The sequence below is a fragment of the Coturnix japonica genome, chromosome 33 (genome assembly GCF_054131305.1).
Source record: "Coturnix japonica strain WE chromosome 33, WE-NBRP24, whole genome shotgun sequence".
In the NCBI taxonomy this organism is placed as follows: Eukaryota; Metazoa; Chordata; class Aves; order Galliformes; family Phasianidae; genus Coturnix; species Coturnix japonica.
This window is the reverse complement of record NC_140695.1, coordinates 1,712,953-1,732,735: the sequence shown is the minus strand read 5'-3', so window position 1 is coordinate 1,732,735 and position 19,783 is coordinate 1,712,953. Positions and strand designations below refer to the sequence as shown.

At 47.3% G+C, this 19,783-nt stretch overlaps 1 protein-coding gene across 4 annotated transcripts; it reads right to left on the bottom strand.

Moving 5' to 3' along the window:
• Positions 1 to 492: 492 nt before the first annotated feature.
• Positions 493 to 1,682, bottom strand: LOC146755330 (uncharacterized). 4 transcript variants are annotated; one of them, XM_085525708.1, is made up of 4 exons: positions 1,551 to 1,676; positions 1,401 to 1,464; positions 1,138 to 1,248; positions 493 to 1,040 (listed from the first exon to the last, which is right to left on the bottom strand). In XM_085525708.1, exons 1-4 carry the CDS (start codon positions 1,556 to 1,558, stop codon positions 969 to 971), a joined length of 255 nt encoding a protein of 84 aa, XP_085381834.1. In that variant the 5' UTR covers positions 1,559 to 1,676; the 3' UTR covers positions 493 to 968. The 4 variants fall into 4 exon arrangements, 2 of the variants coding, with proteins under 2 accessions (XP_085381834.1, XP_085381833.1); XR_014938144.1 differs by lacking the exon at positions 1,138 to 1,248 and having other exon boundaries at positions 1,551 to 1,682; XM_085525707.1 differs by having other exon boundaries at positions 1,185 to 1,248; positions 1,401 to 1,680.
• Between the last annotated feature and the right edge of the window lie 18,101 nt (positions 1,683 to 19,783).

Below are 19,783 nucleotides of genomic sequence, written 5' to 3'. Positions count from 1 at the left end.
ATTACCCCTGATCTCAAAGCAGAACAAAACAACAAAATGCCACACCAATACTGAATACATAGAAACAAACAACTCCTTGGGCCTCAAGGGGAGGCTGATGCACAGGCCACGGCTGCCAGCGTGCAGCTGGGCTTCCCAGGGCAAACAGCAACACACAGTGCATCAGAAGCTGAAGGAGCCCTCAGGGAAGAGAGGCCAACTCAAGGGGCTGAGCACGGGACACCCTTCTTCCTGCCGGGCTGCTTCCCCTCCTCTGGTTTCTTTCTGTCAGTCCTCAGAGAGCAAGGAGATGCTCACAGCCTGTCACCAGCACTTACGGGTTGGCTGAAAGGCCACAGGTTGGGAAGACCAACAAGGAAACAGTGGAAAACATGCACCATGTCAAGGTAGAGACGTGAAGCTGACCGCTTCATCGCCCTGTGATTGCCAGCCTGAGCGAGGGACGTTCTGACCAGCTACTGAAAGAGGCAGCACCAGGTTTAGAAAGTTTGCTTCAATTTTATTGCATACAAGAAGATTTGGCTTCTATTTATTACCCCGCCCACACCCCAAAATGAAACCCCAGTGCCCAGGATTTCCACTTAGCAATCAGTCACTCAGCCTCCAGTCAGACCCAAGGAGAAGCCTGACCATGGGGCTACGTCACCTCCTCCCTCTCCAGTCCCAGCCAGCCCTATTTCAGCCTAACCCTACACCAGGCCTGGACCTCAAGAGACACACCCTGAAGGAACACAGCATCTCCAGCTCTTGCCATACACCAAGTCCTGCCTATGTGAAGCCCTCTTTGCTTCTAACGCAGCACAAGCCCTTCCTGTCCAGTTCACTTCCATCATCTCCACCGTCCATGACAGGGAAAGCACGGCTGTGCCAGTAAACTGGACTGTTGAGTCAGCAGCTTTTGGTGCCACCTCCGAGGAAGCGTTGCAGGTGGTTCTGCTGTCCTTTGTAGCTTCTTGCTCAAGCCCTCATCATTGCTTTCTGCTTTCCTTCTCGGCTTTCTTCCTCAGCTGAGTAGCGCTTGCCTTGCCTCGGCAAGCTTGCTGCAAGAGGGAAAAAAGAGGCACTATTTCACTCACGCACGCTGCCAGCACAGGCTGACTTAGAGAGCTGCTCGCAAGATATCCCTGGGCTACGGACCCAAGAACAAGGAAGGACACAAAACTCACATCTGCATTGTCTGTTACCGCATGCCAAGGAAGAGTCCTCACACTCGAGCACTGCCCCACTTGCAGCTGAGGGGAGGAGGAGCTGGAAAGGACAGGTGGACAGAAAAGAAGGGAAAAGCTGAAGAGGCAAGAATCAACTTCTCCCCGAGGCAGATCACACCTTCGTGGCCACTCTTTTAGGGATGCTCACCATTCCTAATCCTAGCATTAGCAAGATGAAAATTCACCACCTACCTTTTCACGCTCCTCGGGTACGCACTGAGGGCCGTGCCGTGGCTGTGCTGCACAACACCAGTGACTGAAAGAAAGCACGCAGAGAGCGGATCTGTTGCAGACAGTGCCAGGAGCTGTGCTTGAACAACGCTTACGGTAAGGCATGCCTACCTTGCCATGGCCACACTTTGGGAGCTCTGGGACACAGCCACGTGTTGCTCTCCTGAGTCCCAGCTCCATTTCTCAGCCACTCACGCTCTGCTCCATCATGTTCTGCAAAGGAAAAGTCCCAAGAGGGAAATTCAGTTCATCGCAGATGTCATCAAACCTCTGCTCTCAGGGCAGTCGCATTCATTGCTCGGGGTGAGCAACCAGCTGCGTGCTTACCCAAGGAGCAGCGGTTAATTTGACTTGAGTGTAGCAGCCAATGCCTGACTGTAAGTACGAACACTAACCTATGCCTAACTCTAAAATAACAACAGAAACCTATGCCTAACCCTAAAGAACAAACAGGAACCTATGCCTAACTCTAAAGAACAAACAGGAACCTATCCCTAACGCTAAAACTAAACTGAACGCTAACACTAACCTAACACTACCATCAACAACAAAGAACAGAACAAGCACCTAACTCCAACAGGGGGAAGAAGGAACTGGGGGCCCACAGAACTGGTGGAGCAACAAGGAGGAGGAGAAGAAGATGTTAAATAATGCCACCCAGCTAACGCTGGGGGCAGGGGCCGCGCAGCAGGAAAGGAGCCGAGTGCCTGGACCAGTGATGGTGAAGCTGTGACCATGCCAACGCGGGGCCTGGCACGGTGGTGTGGTGCCAGGCCAGCTATGCCGCAGGCGGATCCACATCCATGGGCTCCTCTGGAGGGGGATCAACTGTCATGGTTTTGTAATTTTGTAATTTTGCTATCAGTATTCCACATCATAACATCATGTCAAGTATGGATACTTCTGTTGAATGTGCAGTCCACAGAAGAAGACTACATATCCCAGAGAACAACAGGAGTAACAATAAGTCACGGGACCAGGACTCTATATAATCTCGTTCCCAGGCTGGAGTGTCCTCCTCCTTCTCTCGAACTGCTCGGAGAGTGGGAAGCGTTCCAGCCGTGTCGCCTAGAGTTCACAGTAGGCCTCTCGGTTTTCGGAGACTCTCTCTCTCTCTGTTTCGTTCGATTTGTTAGCCTTAATTATATTATATTGTGTTATCTTGTATTTCGATATCATATTTAGTAAAATAAGTTTTTCCTCCTTAGATTGTCGCTGTTTTATCCCACTCCCCTTTTCCCCCTCCTTTCCGGGCCCCGGGGGGGGGGCGTGGGGTGGCTTCCCCTGTCACGGGCATAGGTAAATCTACTAATCCGTGACAGATTTTTTGGTGGAGAATGCGGGCATTGAGCTTTTTAGCTTTTAGAACAACTCTCTCTTTGCTCTTAAAGAGCTTCGTTACGGGAGTGTTGGGAGTGTTATCTTTCCGTAGCTGCTCACGGAGAACGTGACCTTGAAATACCAGACAAATTGTCAACATTAAGGGCTGCTGTACATTCTCAGCACTGCTATCTAACTTTTGTGTAGAAAACAAAGGGATTTCTTTCTCCCTTAGAGCAAAGCTAGCTAGCTCTGACTTTTACAGAGCCTGCCAGCTATGAATCCACTCTTCATCCCAGTTGCTCTGTTTAAGGGATTGAAAGCAATTATGATCTTCTTAAAGTATTGGTCAACTATTAACACCATAATTTGGTGTTGTGGAATTGTGCAGATATATAGCCTAGTAAGGTGGATACTGATGGAGACACCTGCCTGGTACTTTTACGAGATGTGGTATGGTCAGAATTTTGGCATCTACACCCCAGATGGAATTGTGAATCTTACAAACACTTGCATCCCAGATGGAACAGGCAATTTTACAAATACTTGCATCCCAGACGGAACAGGCAATTTTACAAACACCACCATGTTTAATTCATTGTACAGGCTAAATAAACCCTTTTTATTTAGGTTGTACTCTCAGATTTCCACACGCTTTTCAATAACTGAGATAGGGTTCATACTTGCATTCATGTTATCACTATCAATGCATGCATATATGTTCCTATGCATTCGTTCTATGCGGAAGTCTCCTCCAGAACCAGAGAATGATGACTGGCAGGGAATATGGAAAGGTTTAGGAAAAGTCTTAGAAGCATGGGGACCCGCAGTGTCATGGGATTTCACTCTTGAACACCTAAGGGACCCTAAGAAATTAAGTGAGTATTTGGGTCAGAGATCTAATGAGGTAAACCTTATGTGGGGTTTGGCTTATGCATACCGTGCTTTGTATCATACTATTCTGGAGAGAGAGAGTTTCCGATCTGAGATTCAAGCCCAAGTTAATTCTGATCAGTCACAGGAGGCATCAGTAGCAATATCAGTTGCCCCTGTGGAAGGCAAGAAATGGAAACGGGTGTCCATGCGTCTAGAACGAAAAGAAGGAGAAGCACAGGGGGGGGCAGCAGAAGACCCAGGTGCCGGGCATGGAGCAGTACCAAAAAAAGCAAAGGCAAAAACCAAGAGGCATGAAGCAGAAACTGATGATGAGGAGGAAATCACCTACTGTCGACCTCTGAAGCTGACTGAAATCCAAGGCTCAAGAAAGGAGTTCACACGGCGTCAAGATGAAGGTATCCTTGCTTGGTTGCTTCGCTGCTGGGACAACGGGGCCAACAGCTTGTCTCTAGATGGTAATGAAGCTCGCCAACTAGGAAGCATTGCCCAAGATGCAGGTATCGACAGAGGGATTAGCAGATGTTCGGATGGAGCTGCCACTCTCTGGTTGCGGCTGTTAGAAGCCGTGAGAGAAAGGTACCCCTATAAGGATGCTTTGAAGCCTAAATTTGATAGTTGGAATACCGTCCAAAAAGGCATTCAGCGCCTGAGGGAATTGGCCATGGCGAAAATGTTGTACAGCCCTGATCCAAGCGAACTTGACCCTGAGAGAGTGAGGGCCAATCCTGACATGTGGCAGAAAATCACAAGTACAGCACCAGAGAGAATTGCACAGTCATTGGTATCAGGATCTAAAGGATTCGTGGACAGATGGCCCCGAGTTGTTGAGCTGATTATAATGCTTCAAACCACAGGAATATAAGGCGCTGGTGGATACCGGTGCACAGTGTACCCTAATGCCCTCCAGTCATGAAGGGACAGAATCAATCCATATTTCTGGAGTGACTGGGGGCTCTCAAGAATTGACTGTGCTGGAGGCTGAAATAAGCCTCACTGGCAAAGACTGGCAAAAACATCCTATTGTGACTGGCCCAGGGGCTCCATGTATACTGGGTATTGATTACCTCAGAAGGGGGCATTTCAAGGATCCTAAGGGGTATCGATGGGCCTTTGGGATAGCTGCTGTAGACATGGACAACATTAAGCAGCTGTCTGTTTTGCCTGGCCTGTCAGAGGACCCGTCTGTTGTGGGGCTGCTACGAGTAAAAGAGCAGCAGGTGCCGATTGCTACAAAGACAGTGCACAGACAGCAGTATCGCACCAACAGGGATTCCTTGCTCCCCATTCATGATTTGATTCGCCAGTTGGAGAATCAGGGAGTGATCAGTAAAACTCACTCACCTTTTAACAGTCCCATATGGCCAGTGCGTAAAGCCAGTGGAGAATGGAGGCTGACAGTAGACTACCGTGGCCTGAATGAGGTCACACCCCCATTGAGCGCTGCTGTGCCGGACATGTTGGAACTCCAGTACGAGCTGGAGTCAAAAGCAGCCAAATGGTATGCCACCATTGACATTGCCAATGCCTTCTTTTCTATTCCTTTGGCCGCAGAATGCAAGCCACAGTTTGCCTTCACCTGGAGGGGCATTCAGTATACTTGGAACCGTTTGCCCCAGGGGTGGAAACACAGCCCAACCATTTGCCATGGGTTGGTCCAAACTGTACTGGAACAAGGTGGTGCTCCTGAACACCTGCAGTACATTGATGACATTGTTGTGTGGGGTGATACAGCAGAAGAGGTTTTCACAAAAGGAGAGCAGATCATCCAAATTCTTCTACAAGCCGTTTTTGCTATTAAGTGAAGCAAAGTGAAGGGGCCTGCCCAGGAAATTCAGTTCTTAGGTATAAAGTGGCAGGATGGACGTTGTAACATCCCAACAGATGTGATCGACAAAATCACTGCCATGTCTCCACTGACTAGCAAGAGAGAGACACAATCTTTCCTGGGTGCAGTGGGCTTTTGGAGGATGCACATTCCAAACTACAGCGTCATTGTAAGGCCCTTTATCAGGTGACGCAGAAGAAGAATGATTTTTCATGGGGCCCTGAGCAGCAGCAGGCTTTTGAGCGGATTAAACAAGAGATAGCCCGTGCTGTAGCCCTGGGGCCAGTATGGACTGGACAGGATGTAAAGAACATCCTCTATACTGCTGCTGGTGAGAAAGGCCCCACTTGGAGTTTGTGGCAAAGAGCCTCAGGTGAGACCTGAGGCCGACCCCTGGGATTTTGGAGCTGAGCGTACATGGGATCCAAGGAGGGCAACACTCCAACTGAGAAGGAGATCTTAGCTGCCTATGAGGGGGTTTGGGCTGCTTCTGAAATAGTCGGTACTGAGATGCAGCTCCTTTTGGCACCTGGACTGCCGGAGCTGAACTGGATGTCCAAAGGAAAGGTTCCCTTCACCCATCATGCTACTGATGCCATTCGGAACAAGTGGATTGTTCTGATTACACAACGAGCGTGGATAGAGAACCTCAGTCATCCAGGAATCTTATAGATGATCATGGAGTGACCTGAAGGCAAAAAATTAAGCACATCACCAGCAGAAGAGGTGTCATGTGCTAAAGAGGCCCCACCATACAACGAACTACTAGAAAATGAAAAGAAATATGCCCTGTTCACTGATGGATCATGTCATATTGTAGGGAAGATTTGCAAATGGAAAGCTGCTGTATTGAGCTCCACATGACAGGTTGCAGAAGCCACTGAAGGTAAGGGAGAATCAAGTCAGTTTGCAGAGGTAAAGGCTGTCCAGCTGGCCTTAGATGTTGCTGTATAGGAGAGGTAGCCAATGCTGTATATTTATACTAATTCATGTATGTTCGCAAATGTGTTATGGGGGTGGTTACAGCAGTGGGGACAAAATAACTGGCAGCGGAGGGGTAAACATATTTGGGCTACTGAATTATGGAAGGACATTGCTGCCCGAACAAAGAATATGGTTATAAACGTGCATCATGTAGATGCCCATGCACCCAAGTGTCCTTAGGTCGTTGCCGCTGCTATGATTGTTTCCTTGAGCCCAGCTCCCATCTCCCTACCCCATTCCATTTGTTTGGGCCCAGGTAGACCACAGGTCTACTGCCCCCCCTGTCATGGTTACAGACTGATCTAGATAACTCCATGACACAGCTGATCATATTGCTGGCTACTGACTGCTGTGCCGGAGTGCTGCTGTAGAGACAACAGGACTGTTGTGAGAAACACAAGACCTTCATGCCTGCACAAATGAGAGGGCTTGAGAGCACTGTGGCAGTGTAAATAGAGCAGGATTGAAAACAGCACGCTGTGCTGCTGTCTGTGGCTGTACCTCCCCATGACACAGACAAGGTAAAAAGAGAGAAGAGCTAGGGAAAAGTCTATTATAAAATCTTTTTATTTATCTCTTAACCTATTCAGGCAATATGGTTCCATGTTTACCTGAGCTCCTGGAGTGAGAAAATGGAAATTAGGTAGGAAAGAAGTTGTGAAATAAATCACAACTTATTTGCAGATTACAGTATTACAAAAAATAAAATAAAAAAAACCAAAAAAAATAAAACATGAAGAACCATCACTGGGAATCCTGTGAGGAAGATGTGCATTTTATTGAAGCTGGAATAGTGCGTATTGCAAAACCTTCCTGAGAGCGTGCTTGATCTCCCTGTTCCTCATGCTGTAGATAACAGGGTTCAGTGTTGGAGGAACCACTGCATACAGAACTGCCACTGTCAGATCCAGAAGTGGGGAAGAAATGGAGGGGGGTTTCAGGTAAGCAAAAAAGGCAGTGCTGAGAAATAGGGAGACCACGGCCAGGTGAGGGAGGCACGTGGAGAAGGCTTTGTGCTGTCCCTGCTCAGAGGGCATCCTCACCACAGCCATGAAGATGTGCACATAGGACACAACTATGAAAACAAAGCAACCAAAGACTAAACTGGCATTAAAAAAGAGAAACACAAATTCCATGAGGTAGGAGCCAGAGCAGGAGAGCTTGAGGATCTGTGGGATTTCACAGAAAAACTGGTTGACAACATTGCCTTGGCAGAGAGGCAGTGAAAACGTACTGGCAGTGTGCAGCAAGGAATTGAGAACCCCAGTGCCCCAGGCAGCTGCTGCCATGGTGGCACAAGCTCTGCTATCCATCAAGGTCCCGTAGTGCAGGGGCTTGCAGATGGCAATGTAGCGGTCATAGGACATGATGGTGAGAAGGGAATACTCTGCTGAGATGAAGAAGGTAAAGAAAAAGAGCTGTGCAGCACATCCTGTGTAGGAGATGGCCCTGGTGTCCCAGAGGGCGTTGGCCATGGCTTTGGGGAGAGTGGTGGAGATGCAGCCCAGGTCGAGGAGGGCCAGGTTGAGGAGGAAGAAGTACATGGGGGTGTGCAGGCGGCGGTCGCAGGCTACGGCTGTGCTGATGAGGCCGTTGCCCAGGAGGGCAGACAGGTAGATGCCCAGGAAGAGCCAGAAGTGCAGGAGCTGCAGCTGCCGCGTGTCTGCCAACGGCAGCAGGAGGAACTCACTGATGGAGCTGCTGTTGGACATCTGCTGTTGTTCCTGGGCTTGGAGTCCTGCTCAGAGTACAGAAGATAATGTCAAGTCCAGACCATTCTCAGAGGCACTACTCCTGCTATACTATGAAATGTTTTTATTCTCTTACAACAGTGTACATTTAGCACCATTACTTGCATTTAATTTCATGTATTTCAACATTCCTTAAGCAGGAGCAGCATATGGAGCTCTAACCTTCCTTATATTTTCTTATGCCTTCTCCCTGGATATTTTCATCTGTTTCATGTCTCATATCTTTACCCCAAGTGCTCTTAGAACCCTTTACCCCAGCTTCTGTGGCATTCAGTTTCAGTTAGAAAATGCTGCCTGTTTGTAGGTTAAGTGAATTATTCATACCTACAGAAAATGATGATAATTTCATCCTTCGAGAAAGGGGAGACTGAAAGCACATCATGTGTGACTGTTCACAAAACAAGCAATTGATTGATAAAAAATTCTCAGAACTCTTATTGCCCCTTTTAGATTTCTGACTCCAAACCTCTTTTCCTCAGAACAGGAAATGGAAACCCCCTGCCTTGGCTCTCCTCTTGCAAAGTGCCCTCAGAAACACTCTGTTGTGCAGTGGAGTTGTGATCCCCTGCCCCAGGCAGCAGCTGTGGCAGCACAAGCCCTGCCGGGGGGCTCCTTCCCCCCACACGTCTCCCCGCAGCACCCTGGGCAGCTCCCCGGGCAGGCTGAGTGCTGAGCCTGGCAGGCGGCAGAGTCCCATACCCGGCACACAGCCCCTGGGGCACAGCAGGGACCCTGCTCTGCAGGACAGCCCTGGGCACCCTCCTGCAGCCCCGGCTGCACAGCCTGCAGCCGTGCTGGGACATGCAGCCCTCAGGGCTGTGCTCTGACACTGCAGTATGGAAGCCCTCAACTGGAGCAGAAGGCTTTTTCCACAGTAAAGAAACATGCAGTGCCTGCATCCAGATCTGCTATGGGATATCCCAAATTAAGTTGACCCTCTATGAAAAGCGGCTCAGGGTCTGCAGTGAGACTTACCCTGTCATGGTCTGTGAGCAATGCTCCTGCAGAGAGCATGCAGCCTGCTCACACCATACACATCCTGCAAGCTCTCTCCAGTTTCTCTCCTCTCCTCTGTCACCTGCAGGTTGTGCTGTGCACAAGAGCTGCTCCTGGGCACAGCTGTCTCTCTGCAGCTCTGCCCACTATTATGAGCTCCCTATGTCCCAGGAGCCTGGACAAGCAAGCAGCAGATGATGTCATTTTTATCCTTCCCACTCGTCTCCCCTGACATGTCCCTGGGTCCTCATGGCCAACATCTCCTGAAAGACAACAGCATCATGACTGTGCTTTGAAATTCGCTCAATTAACCACCACATGTCCAGTGGTCAGTGACTGATTGGAGACATATAGCGAGTACTAATATAGTTTGTTTGATGAAGCACAAAGGGCAACCAGACGAGGACAAGGAGGTTTGGACATTCCCTGTGCAGGGCAGTGATCCAGCTGAGGCAGTGCAGGAGTCTCATCCCTTGAAGGAAATCCTGGAGCTGAAATGAGATTCAGCTCCCCACAGAACCACAGGAGCTGGGATTCCTCTGATTCCGTTCAGAAGTGCACAAGGAGTTGCCTGCATGTGAGCTCCTGCTCTGAGTCCTCGGCCCTTCAGCAGGGACATAGCTGCTTACACACAGACACTGGGTGATGCCCACCATGCCTGGGCTGCTCCTGATGTGTGCCAGTGCTTGTAAACCGTGTGGTAAGTCCCTGAGACAGACACCTCCTTCCTGGGCATCAGCTGAGGGCCAGAGAGGGGATAGCACCGGCTGTCCGGTGAATTCACACGCAGCTGCAAGTGCAGCACAGGGCCTTCAGCAAAACCATGCCCATGGTGTGTCCGTGCTGCTACGTCACCTCCAAGACCCACGATCGGTCTAATGTTTGTGTGCCACCTTCTGCACACTGATACCATAGATGAGCTATCCAGTCCGGCTATGTATAGTGATGCTTTTCAATTAGGATGTTTACTTCTGTGGTTTTGCACTAATGCAAACACCAACACACAAGAAGCTAGAAATCTTGATAGAGCTGCTGGCCTGAGCTCCTGTTTGGACCACGGGGACACAGTTTAATGGCTTCCACAACTGCACTGTAGCACAAGGGGGATACCGAGTCTTTAGGATGGATGGGAGAGGAGACAAAGAAGGGTGAATGCCCTCTGTGAGAGTGCACTGAGCTCTGCCTGGGGATGGAAGAGCAGACAGGTCAGAACTAATGGAAATGGCCAACAGAGGAGACCATCAGTGTCTTTTCCTGTCTTCCTGATCAGGGACAGTCAATGGAAGGTGCCCTCTGCAGACAGATGGGAATCTTATGTTGTCTGTCCCTTGTCCCATTTGGGAGCCTTTGTCACTCCATTATCTGTGGCAGGGACAGCATAGCAGGGCATGTGTCATCCAGCAGATCCATGGAGAGCACAGATGGCAGTTTCTTGACCAAGCCATGGAGGAACCAAAGAGGAGAGGTGCTCTGCTGGATCTCATACTTTCTGTCATGGAAGGACTTGTGGGAACTGTGAAGGTCAAAGGGGCATCAGGCCATGTGCAAGATGCAAATGTATCTCTTTTTATTTATTTTGAGGCTGTAAGCTTAATAGTTGATCATAAATGTCAATAAAACTGAAACAAATAATTGAAGACAAAGATGGAAATCAATGAAAATGTGTTAACCCTTCTCAACATGAAAAATTCTCATGAGTCTTGTTCCATTTTAAGTTGTATGTATCAATCTTTGAGGTGATTTGATGTCTTTTTTTTTCTTTTACTGAAACTACAATGTTTTCCAGAACTGTGTTCGCTGGACACAAATGCCTTCAGATTCAGAGACACAGACAGTGGTGCCAGTGCCAATGCCCTGTGACTATAGCCCGGTGCCCAGCACTACTCTTCCCTGCTGCCTATTTGATGTGCCTCATCCTCAAAGTTTTTTCAGCTCTCCTAAAGAAATGGCCATGGTTAAGGGCATGTTTTCAGCAGGCCATTTGGGCACAAACTACTCCCACTGCCCTCCAGATTTCTCCATCCCTTGCTCTTTGTTCAGTCAGATACCTCCAAATTATCTGTCTGATTTCTGACTTTCAGGGGGATTACTGGAATTTGTTCCATCTCCCCAAAGTCTGATGAAATGTGTTGTCAACTCCTTCACTGTGATTTGATCTATCCCTTCCTATCTATTCTTTTTCTTTTTCTTCTTATACTTTTTCTTTTTCTCAATCACTGTCTCTTTTTTATTAAGGCACGAAGTCTGAATGATGTTCATTAATGTCAGTAAAAGTGAAAAACAGAGTTGGAGACAAAGATAGAAATCAATGAGAATGTGTTAACCCATCTCAATGTGTGAATTACTCACAAGTCCTGTTCAGTTTTAAGTTGATACCTCTCAACTACCTGGCTGATCTATCCCAGGAAGATTACTGGAATTTGCTCCTTCTCCCAGAGTCTGATGGCCTCTGTTGTCAACTCCTTCACTGTGATTCAATCTATCCTATCCTATCTCAGTCTAAATCATTTATTTTAAAAGTATTCCATATGAAAGACAAACTTCAATAGATGCCGCTTGAACATGGCATGCAGTTGATCACTGTGTTTTACTGTTCATTCAATTGCATCACCTTTCCTTCCATTTGCTGGCCAGATAAAAAAGAGAAATCTTTCCTTTTCCATGTGCAGCTGGTTCTCTGAGGAAAGCCAGTGGGAGTTGGTGCAAAGCAGTTTTAACACTGAGCGGATGAATGCAGAGGAGAAGAGTGATGTGAAGAAAAGTGATGCAAGTCCCATAGGTCCATTGTGAGCAGAAATTGTGTGGGGAGGTTGAGAAGGATCTTTGTCAACGCAGTAACAGTACAGAACTCATTGGTAGAACCTGGATTGGTATCAGTTGCACAGTGCTGCTTTAAACCCAGCTATAAATAAAGAGACAATAAATTTTTAATGGATTATTTCTCTTTAATCTCTCTCCAGATATCCCTCCTTTTTGCTGAACAAGTTCTGATAACCTGAAGAAGATAACAAGATGGCATAAGGCACAGGAGATTCTTTAGGTTATAATGGGCCCCAGGGCGCATTTGATGCTGAGTCGATCAACCTCCAGTGCAGAGAGAAGTTTGCACAAAGTGCTCAACAAGACAAAGTCAGAAGTAACAGTGAAGTTTCTTGGAGTATTAATGGGCCCAGTGAGGGCCATTAACAAGCAAGCTTCCCAAGGGACTTGTTAGAGAAGATAACTACAAGCCATGACAACAGGCAGGCAAAGGCACTGGCATGCTAAGAAACCTCTCCTTTGCCTTACAAAGCAGACAGGTCAAGCCCTGATTACAAGACCAGTGGTAGAGAGATCCTGTCTCTCATGTTGGCTCCTGGCATTTCCTGGGGCAATGGGTTGGAGGTCTGTATGATGTTAAATGAAAGACATGGGAACAGAAGATCCCAGGCTCTACATGTGGTGCAAGGACACTGTGAGGTTCATGTCCCATATGAGACCTATGTTTCATCACAGGATGTGGGATGTGAGAAGGGCCCAGTCTGAACAAGCAGTAAATCCCTGTGAAACTGAACTTTATATCTCTCAGTTCCAGTGCCCTCCTTTGCACATTCTCCCAGAGTTTGAAGTCCTTTATGCTCTGTGGTGCCCAGAACATAGTGAGGCAGTAGCAATGCAGAGCAGAGGGATGATCCTTTCCCTCACCCAGCTGGCAATAAGTTGCTTCATGCACTCCAGGGGACTGTTGGCTTTCCTGGCAGCCTTGGCACACTGCTGACTCACATTCAGTGTGATGCTGACTAGCACCCCAACCCTTTCCAGTCAGACTCCTCTCCAGTGTCCCATATCCAGTCAGTGTGTATGTCCAGCATTGCCCCTACCCAGGTGCACAATCAGGCACTTGTTCTTGTTATACTTTATGCACTTGGTGCTTAGTACCAACTGGTACCCAGTTCTCTGACTTGTCCACATCTCTCTGCAAGTCCTCTCCACCCTCAGTCAAGGCAACAGCACCTCCTCATCTGGTCTTATCAGCAAACTTGCTCAGAACGTCTTCTAGTCCTGCATTCAAGTCATCTGCATAAACATGAAAGTGGCCCCAAAATGGAACCCTGGGGACCCCGACAGTGACCATCTACCAGCCTGATGGAACCCACTGACTATAATCCTTTGGGACTGACCTACTGGCCAACTGCTCACCCACCACATTGTGTTTCTGTCTAGCCATATGCAGAACATTCTGTCCAGAAGGTTGTTGTGAGAAACAGTGTCAAAATCTCCACTGAAATCCTCAAGGATTACATCAACTGGCTTCCCTTGGTCAACTAAACGGATAACTGTGTCACAAAATGAGCTTAAATTAAACAGGACCTTCGCCTCACAAACTTGTGTTGGCTGCGACCAATGACAGAATTGTCCTTCAGCTGTTTTTCCATAACTCCCACCATCATTTTCTCCATAATTTTACCAGGCTCTGGACTGACAGGTCCGTAATTGCCCATGTCATCTTTCTTGCTCTTCCTTACAATGAGTCAACATTTGCCAGCTTCCTGTCAGCTGGCATGACCCTAGACTTCTTTAGATGCAATTGAAATGAGAGCCCAGAGCATACTAAGGTGTCATCATTGAAAGAAAGTAGATGTGCCATAGCTTTGCAATGCCTTGAATTCCAGATTATGCCACAGATGGAGCAGAGGGGAAGATTTGCCTCTTCTGTAGTGAACTCATTCATTTGGTAAGCAGAATAACACTACCTGATACATGGGGACTGTGTCTCCACTCTGCTCTGCTCAGCTCACAGGGCAGCGGTCCGGCAGGGTGTTGCTCTCATGTCAGTGCAGGTAAACTCACTTTAACCCTTTTTCCCCTGTAAATGCTTCCTCTGTTTGTATGCTCAGATACACTTCCACATTCCCTCAAGTACACTTTCATAAATAATTAACAATTACACTTTCTTATACCATCAAAACAGTTTGTCAAACAGTACAGTTCTTCAGTTCACATAAACTCCCTTAATACAGTCTGTATTCTTCAGTTATAAACACTGTGCCACAGAACCAGCACTGACTGAACCACCTCCCTCACACACTTCCTCGCAAGCAGTACATAGTATTACATAAATGGGTTGACACTCATTGGTGGTGGAATGTACACCTCTCCTCAGGACCATCTTATTAATCTACAGAGTACAAACTCCCATCTTCTTACATACAAGCAGAAAGTACATATGAGTGGACAGACAACACAGTCTTTCACTTTGTCCGTGTCTGGCCATTGCCCTCACAGGAGGAAGGAAACATGGATCGGGACTCGGCACTCACCCTGCAGCTGTTCTGTGTCTCACTCACACCACACTCACTCTGACATTTAGATCAAAAACCATGGTTTATTCATACTACGCAATGCTGACAAGGTTTTCTAGCTGGAATCTTAATAACACTCATACTCTGGTTGACCAGTTGCAAACGTTAATGTTTTTCCCAGAGTCGGCTTGACACACGGTACCAGACACTTAAAGCAGATGATAATATTGAACATACAACCTATAAGCCCCATGATTACACCTTGGAGAACCCAGGCTACCATTTGACAGGCTATCCACTATATCCCATACTTGTAGGAGAGACCAACCTAGGTCCCTCCTATTGCCAACCACCTGGGAGAGAGTATTTGTTCTTGTTTCCATTCATATGACATACAGTTCCCTTTCATAGGAACTCACCCAAGGAGTCTTCCTACCCCAGCTGGCAACCAAAGCCATGAGCTCACCTCCCTGGGAGCAGCACGTATGGCTGTAAACTGTGTAGGATGTCTCCTCAAGACATATGGGCTCCACTTACCATACACATACCTGGTCCACCTATGGGTGGTCCTTGTCTGTCCCTGAAGTGATCAGGTGAGGAAGGGCTGTAACTAGCGGCGTCCCCCAGGGGTCTGTGCTGGGTCCGGTCTTGTTCAACATCTTCATCAATGACCACCCTCAGCAAGTTTGCTGATGACACGAAGTTGGGAGGATTGGCTGACACGCCTGAAGGCTGTGCTGCCATTCAGCGAGACCTGGACAGGCTGGAGAGCTGGGCAGTAAGAAACCGGATGAGGTTTAACAAAAGCAAGTATAGAGTCTTGCACCTGGGTAGAAATAATTGCATGCACCAGTACAGGCTGGGGGAAGAGCTGCTGGAGAGGAGCTCTGCTGAGAGGGACCTGGGCGTCCTGGTGGATGGCAGATTAACCATGAGCCAGCAGTGTGCCCTTGTAGCCAAAAAAGCCAATGGCATTATGGGGTGCATTAAAAAGAGCGTGTCCAGCAGGTCGAAGGAGGTGATCCTCCCCTCTACTCTGCCCTGGTGAGGCCTCATCTGGAATACTGTGTCCAGTTCTGGGCTCCCCAGTACAAAAAAGACAGGGATCTCTTGGAAAGAGTCCAGTGGAGGGCCACAAAGATGGTGAAGGGCCTGGAGCATCTCCCCAATGAGGAGAGACTTAGGGAACTGGGTCTGTTTAGCCTTGAGAAAAGAAGGCTGAGAGGGGACCTGATCCAGGTCTATAAATATTTGAGGTGTGGGGGGCAAAGTGGTGAGGCGAGACTCTTTTCAGCAGTGTGTGGAGACAGGACAAGGGGAAACAGACAGAAACTGGACCATAGGAAGTTCTGCACTAATGTGTGCAATAACTTCTTTATGGTGAGAGTGACAGAGCACTGGAACAGGCTGCCCAGGGTGGTTGTGGAATCTCCTTCTCTGGAGATATTCAAGACCTGCCTGGATGCCGAGCTGTGCAACGTGGTGTAGGGAACCTGCTTTGGCAGGGCGACTGGACTCAATGGTCTCTGGAGGTCCCTTCCAACCCCTACAATTCTGTGATTCTGTGAATATCATGGGGTGGTTTGGATGGGGAAAGACTACGGCTTTGAATGACCTTTTGTCAGGGCATGTCCTGGGATTCCTAGGATCCTCAAAATGCAGCATTGCTTCTGTCACTGAAAAATGGGGCCCTGTGTGGGACGGAGGGAGGGTCCATGAGTCCCTGGCCCACCTGACTGAGTATTTCCATGGTCTTAGCAAAGACATACTTACAACTTGAGAATGACAGTTAGCTGCGTTCATGGTGGCATGGCCACTGCTGATGGCCTTGAACTGTCTGAACATAACTGAAGAGGCTCAGGCTGATGCAAATCAGCTATTGAATGACAGTGTTGAAAAACTGGAAAGACAGGTGGCAGTTTTGATGGGGAAAAAACCTAATTCAATCATTCTCCTATGGAAGATCAGGAACATCTCTCTGGAGGACCATGGGGACCCTGTACAAGGGAATCTGTATAAAATGGACTCTGTAAATGAAGGCACTAAAAGGTCAGATTTTGAGGTTCCATTTGGACTAGATCTATTTGAGATCTGACTGATTGTAACCCGAAAATGAAAAAAAAAATGCAGGATAGGCTGGTGGGAGTGCCCTGACCAGTGTCCAATCCCCCAAACCCTGCTGCCCATAATACAGCAGCTGAACTGATGGATATAGTACAGTGGTTTAGACAGAAACCAAGAGAGCATGCCAGCATAGCTGCTCTGGTTATGGGACATGGAGGCAGAAAGCGCTGTGGTGAACGGACTGGAAATTTCAAAACTGACATCCATTACTACTCACCCTGCCCTCAGGCAAAGACTGTATGCTCTGTCCAACATAATGAGGATAGCCATTTGATCAGTGAATGATTTATGGCTGTGTGTCATATAACATGGCCAAATAAGAATGACATACCATTAAATATCAGCCTGTGGTCCTCTATGGAGGACTAACAAAATTATATTAGAGAATTAGGCATGAAAGAGGCAATCTATGAAGATGATTTTGATAGCCCAGTCAATAAATTTTTCATCAGGAACGAGGGATCTCATCCTACAGCCATCACCTTTACATCAGGATGGGTCTATGTTATCCATACTGAACCCCCTAGTGGCCCTCAGGTGCTGTAATACAACAGGCTGCCCAATTGATGAAGAGACAAGAGTGCCTATGGCCAGATGCAGGCTCTGAATGGTGGTGGAAAGGTCAGAGAACCATCTGCTGCCATGACTTAGGTGTCCAGCCCCTAAGGTAATCCAGTCTGGACCCATTAGGGTCTTGAGACAACAAATGTTTAAAGACCAGATTAGAGCAGGAGTTCAGTTTTAAAAGATCGATGGACAGCATAATCAGGAAAAAATATCTGTTAAGCAGGCCCAAGCACTGAGTATTTATAGTCCAACCTTTTCAGCCAAACTAGATGTGAATGTAACTCAAGAAGGGTCTGGATGGGGGCTCTGGCAGAGCCGGAGTTCTTTGTGAACACCTATGAGGTTTTGGTCACAGGTTTGGCATGGAGCAGAATAAAGATACATCACAGCTGAAAAGCATTTATTGGCTACCTATTCTACACTACAGGTGGTAGAACCAGTAACTCAGATTTCAGAGGTTATCGTTAAACAACAAGGCCAGTCCAGGGGTGGGTAAAAGATCTAACACACATCTCTATGATGGGGGTGGCCCAATCACAAGCAGTGATGCGCTCAGTTGTTCTGCTTGCCTGCTCCTCAAGGAGTTAGGAGAAATCTGTGCCTGTTGCGTGTTCGAGTGCATGCGCAATGCCATGTGGAGGGCTTATCACAATAAAGATTGGCGGATTTGCTGCGTAGACCGGTCAGAACTCAGATCTGCGTTGTGCTTCCTGCGGCACCAAACGCCCAACAGTGGCAGTTCCGTGTATTGGCCAGAAGGTGGCAGCAGAGACCACGGAAAGAAAGTCTGCGGGACAGACCCTGGGGATCCGTTCTCTTTTGATTATAGGGGAAGAACACAAAGATGGAAGAGGAGGGAAGGGGGAAAAAAAAAAAGAAAAAAAGAAAAAACCAAACCACAGCAAACAAATAAAAACTTCTCCAAACGTAGCAAACGTGAATGTCTGTCAAGAAATAAATGAGTAATTGAATTGATGTCTGTTTCCCCTCTCCCCTGCCCCCCCCAACTTCCGAGATGAAAAAACACCTGGTATCAATTGGACAGATGCACACAGTGAAGCCAGGGATGGTCTGAAACGCAAAGCAGCTGAGCAGCTTTTAGAAGAAAACAGAGTAGTAACAACTTCTGTACCTACATTCACCACTCTGAGATCCTGTCTGGGTCACCCAAGGCTTGTAAATAACCACTGGGTCGGTTCTGATGTCGAGTGATTTGTTGTCAGTTCTCTCATGGTTCTCCGGTCAGTTCTCCGGTGCCAGGATCTGCCACAGGGCATTCTGACCACGGGCATCATGTTTCTACGCTGCCGCCTGCATTAAACAGGCAATGGGACTGCCCAGCATGTGCAAGGCAGCACCTCTTTCACACCACCAGAATGTTTAAGGCTGTTGGGATTGTTGTTAGCGTCCCATTAACACTGAGGCTAGAGATACCCTTAGGATTGACATTACTATTAGCATTACTTTGATGGTGCCCTATCTGGGTCATTTCCAGGGGATGTCAGGAGTAAGGCATAGTGTCAGGAGAAAAAGAACAGACTCTGTTACTTTATAAACATGATAATAGAGAGAGTTCACTGGAAAAAATACAACTCTTAAATAATACAAAGCGTGCTTCTGATTGGATGCAGGCATCATCTGGGCTCTGATTAATATTACTTTTAAGGTAAAGATTATTGTTACCTTAATGATTGTTTTTTGAATTATGATCAGGGTTAAGGTTCCTTTTGCTACAAACTTCTAGCATCATTTTTGTTGTTACATTTGGAGTTAGAGACGATTTTAGAATCAGGGTAAGGGTTAGGATTAGAGTTACATTGCGGGTTAATGCTGTTATCTTTACAGCTCCTGTGAGGGTTGGGGTCTGGGTCAGGTGTTTAAAAAATGAAATGAAAAAAGAATAAAAAAATATATTGAAAGCTTCAGATTTCCTTAATCTTTGTGGGAATCATATAATGTGCAACTCAGATCTACCTCTTCGTGCAGTGACTGCCTGTAAATTTGCTAGAGCCTAATATAATATGGCCTTGTGCTTCCCGCTAACTCACCTTCATTTCATTTTCATTAAATTTGCTTGGTAGTCAGATTTTGGTGTGTGGATATTTTAAAACAATCTAACTGACACTGGCAAAAAATTAAAAATAAAGAAATAAATGCACGACAGCATCAATTGTATCAATTTTTATAGATATGAAGAACAGTTTCCCTTAGTTTTCTGTGCCTCTTTACTTTCTTACCCTCTCCCCTTGTGTGAGAAACTCTCAAAGTCAAAGATTTCTAGTTAGGCAAAGATGGCAGCGATAGCAGCAGTGCTTATTCATTACTGCAATACTGCGCGCACATCCCCTATTGGCAGGGGAGAAATTGCACACCAGTCAGTGAAATCAATTCTGTTCTATGCCCTAAACCCAATGCAGGTAATGCTCTCGTGGCTCTCATTGGTTGAGCATCTCAGGCTCACAGACTCCTCGAGACTGTTGCTAGGATTCATTTCCATATAAGGTCAATCACCAACCTCTTGTTTTTAGGTCTGCCTTGTACTTTTCTGCGGAGAGAGAAGGGCAATGTTTCCAAAAGTCAGTACATTCATTCTGTCCT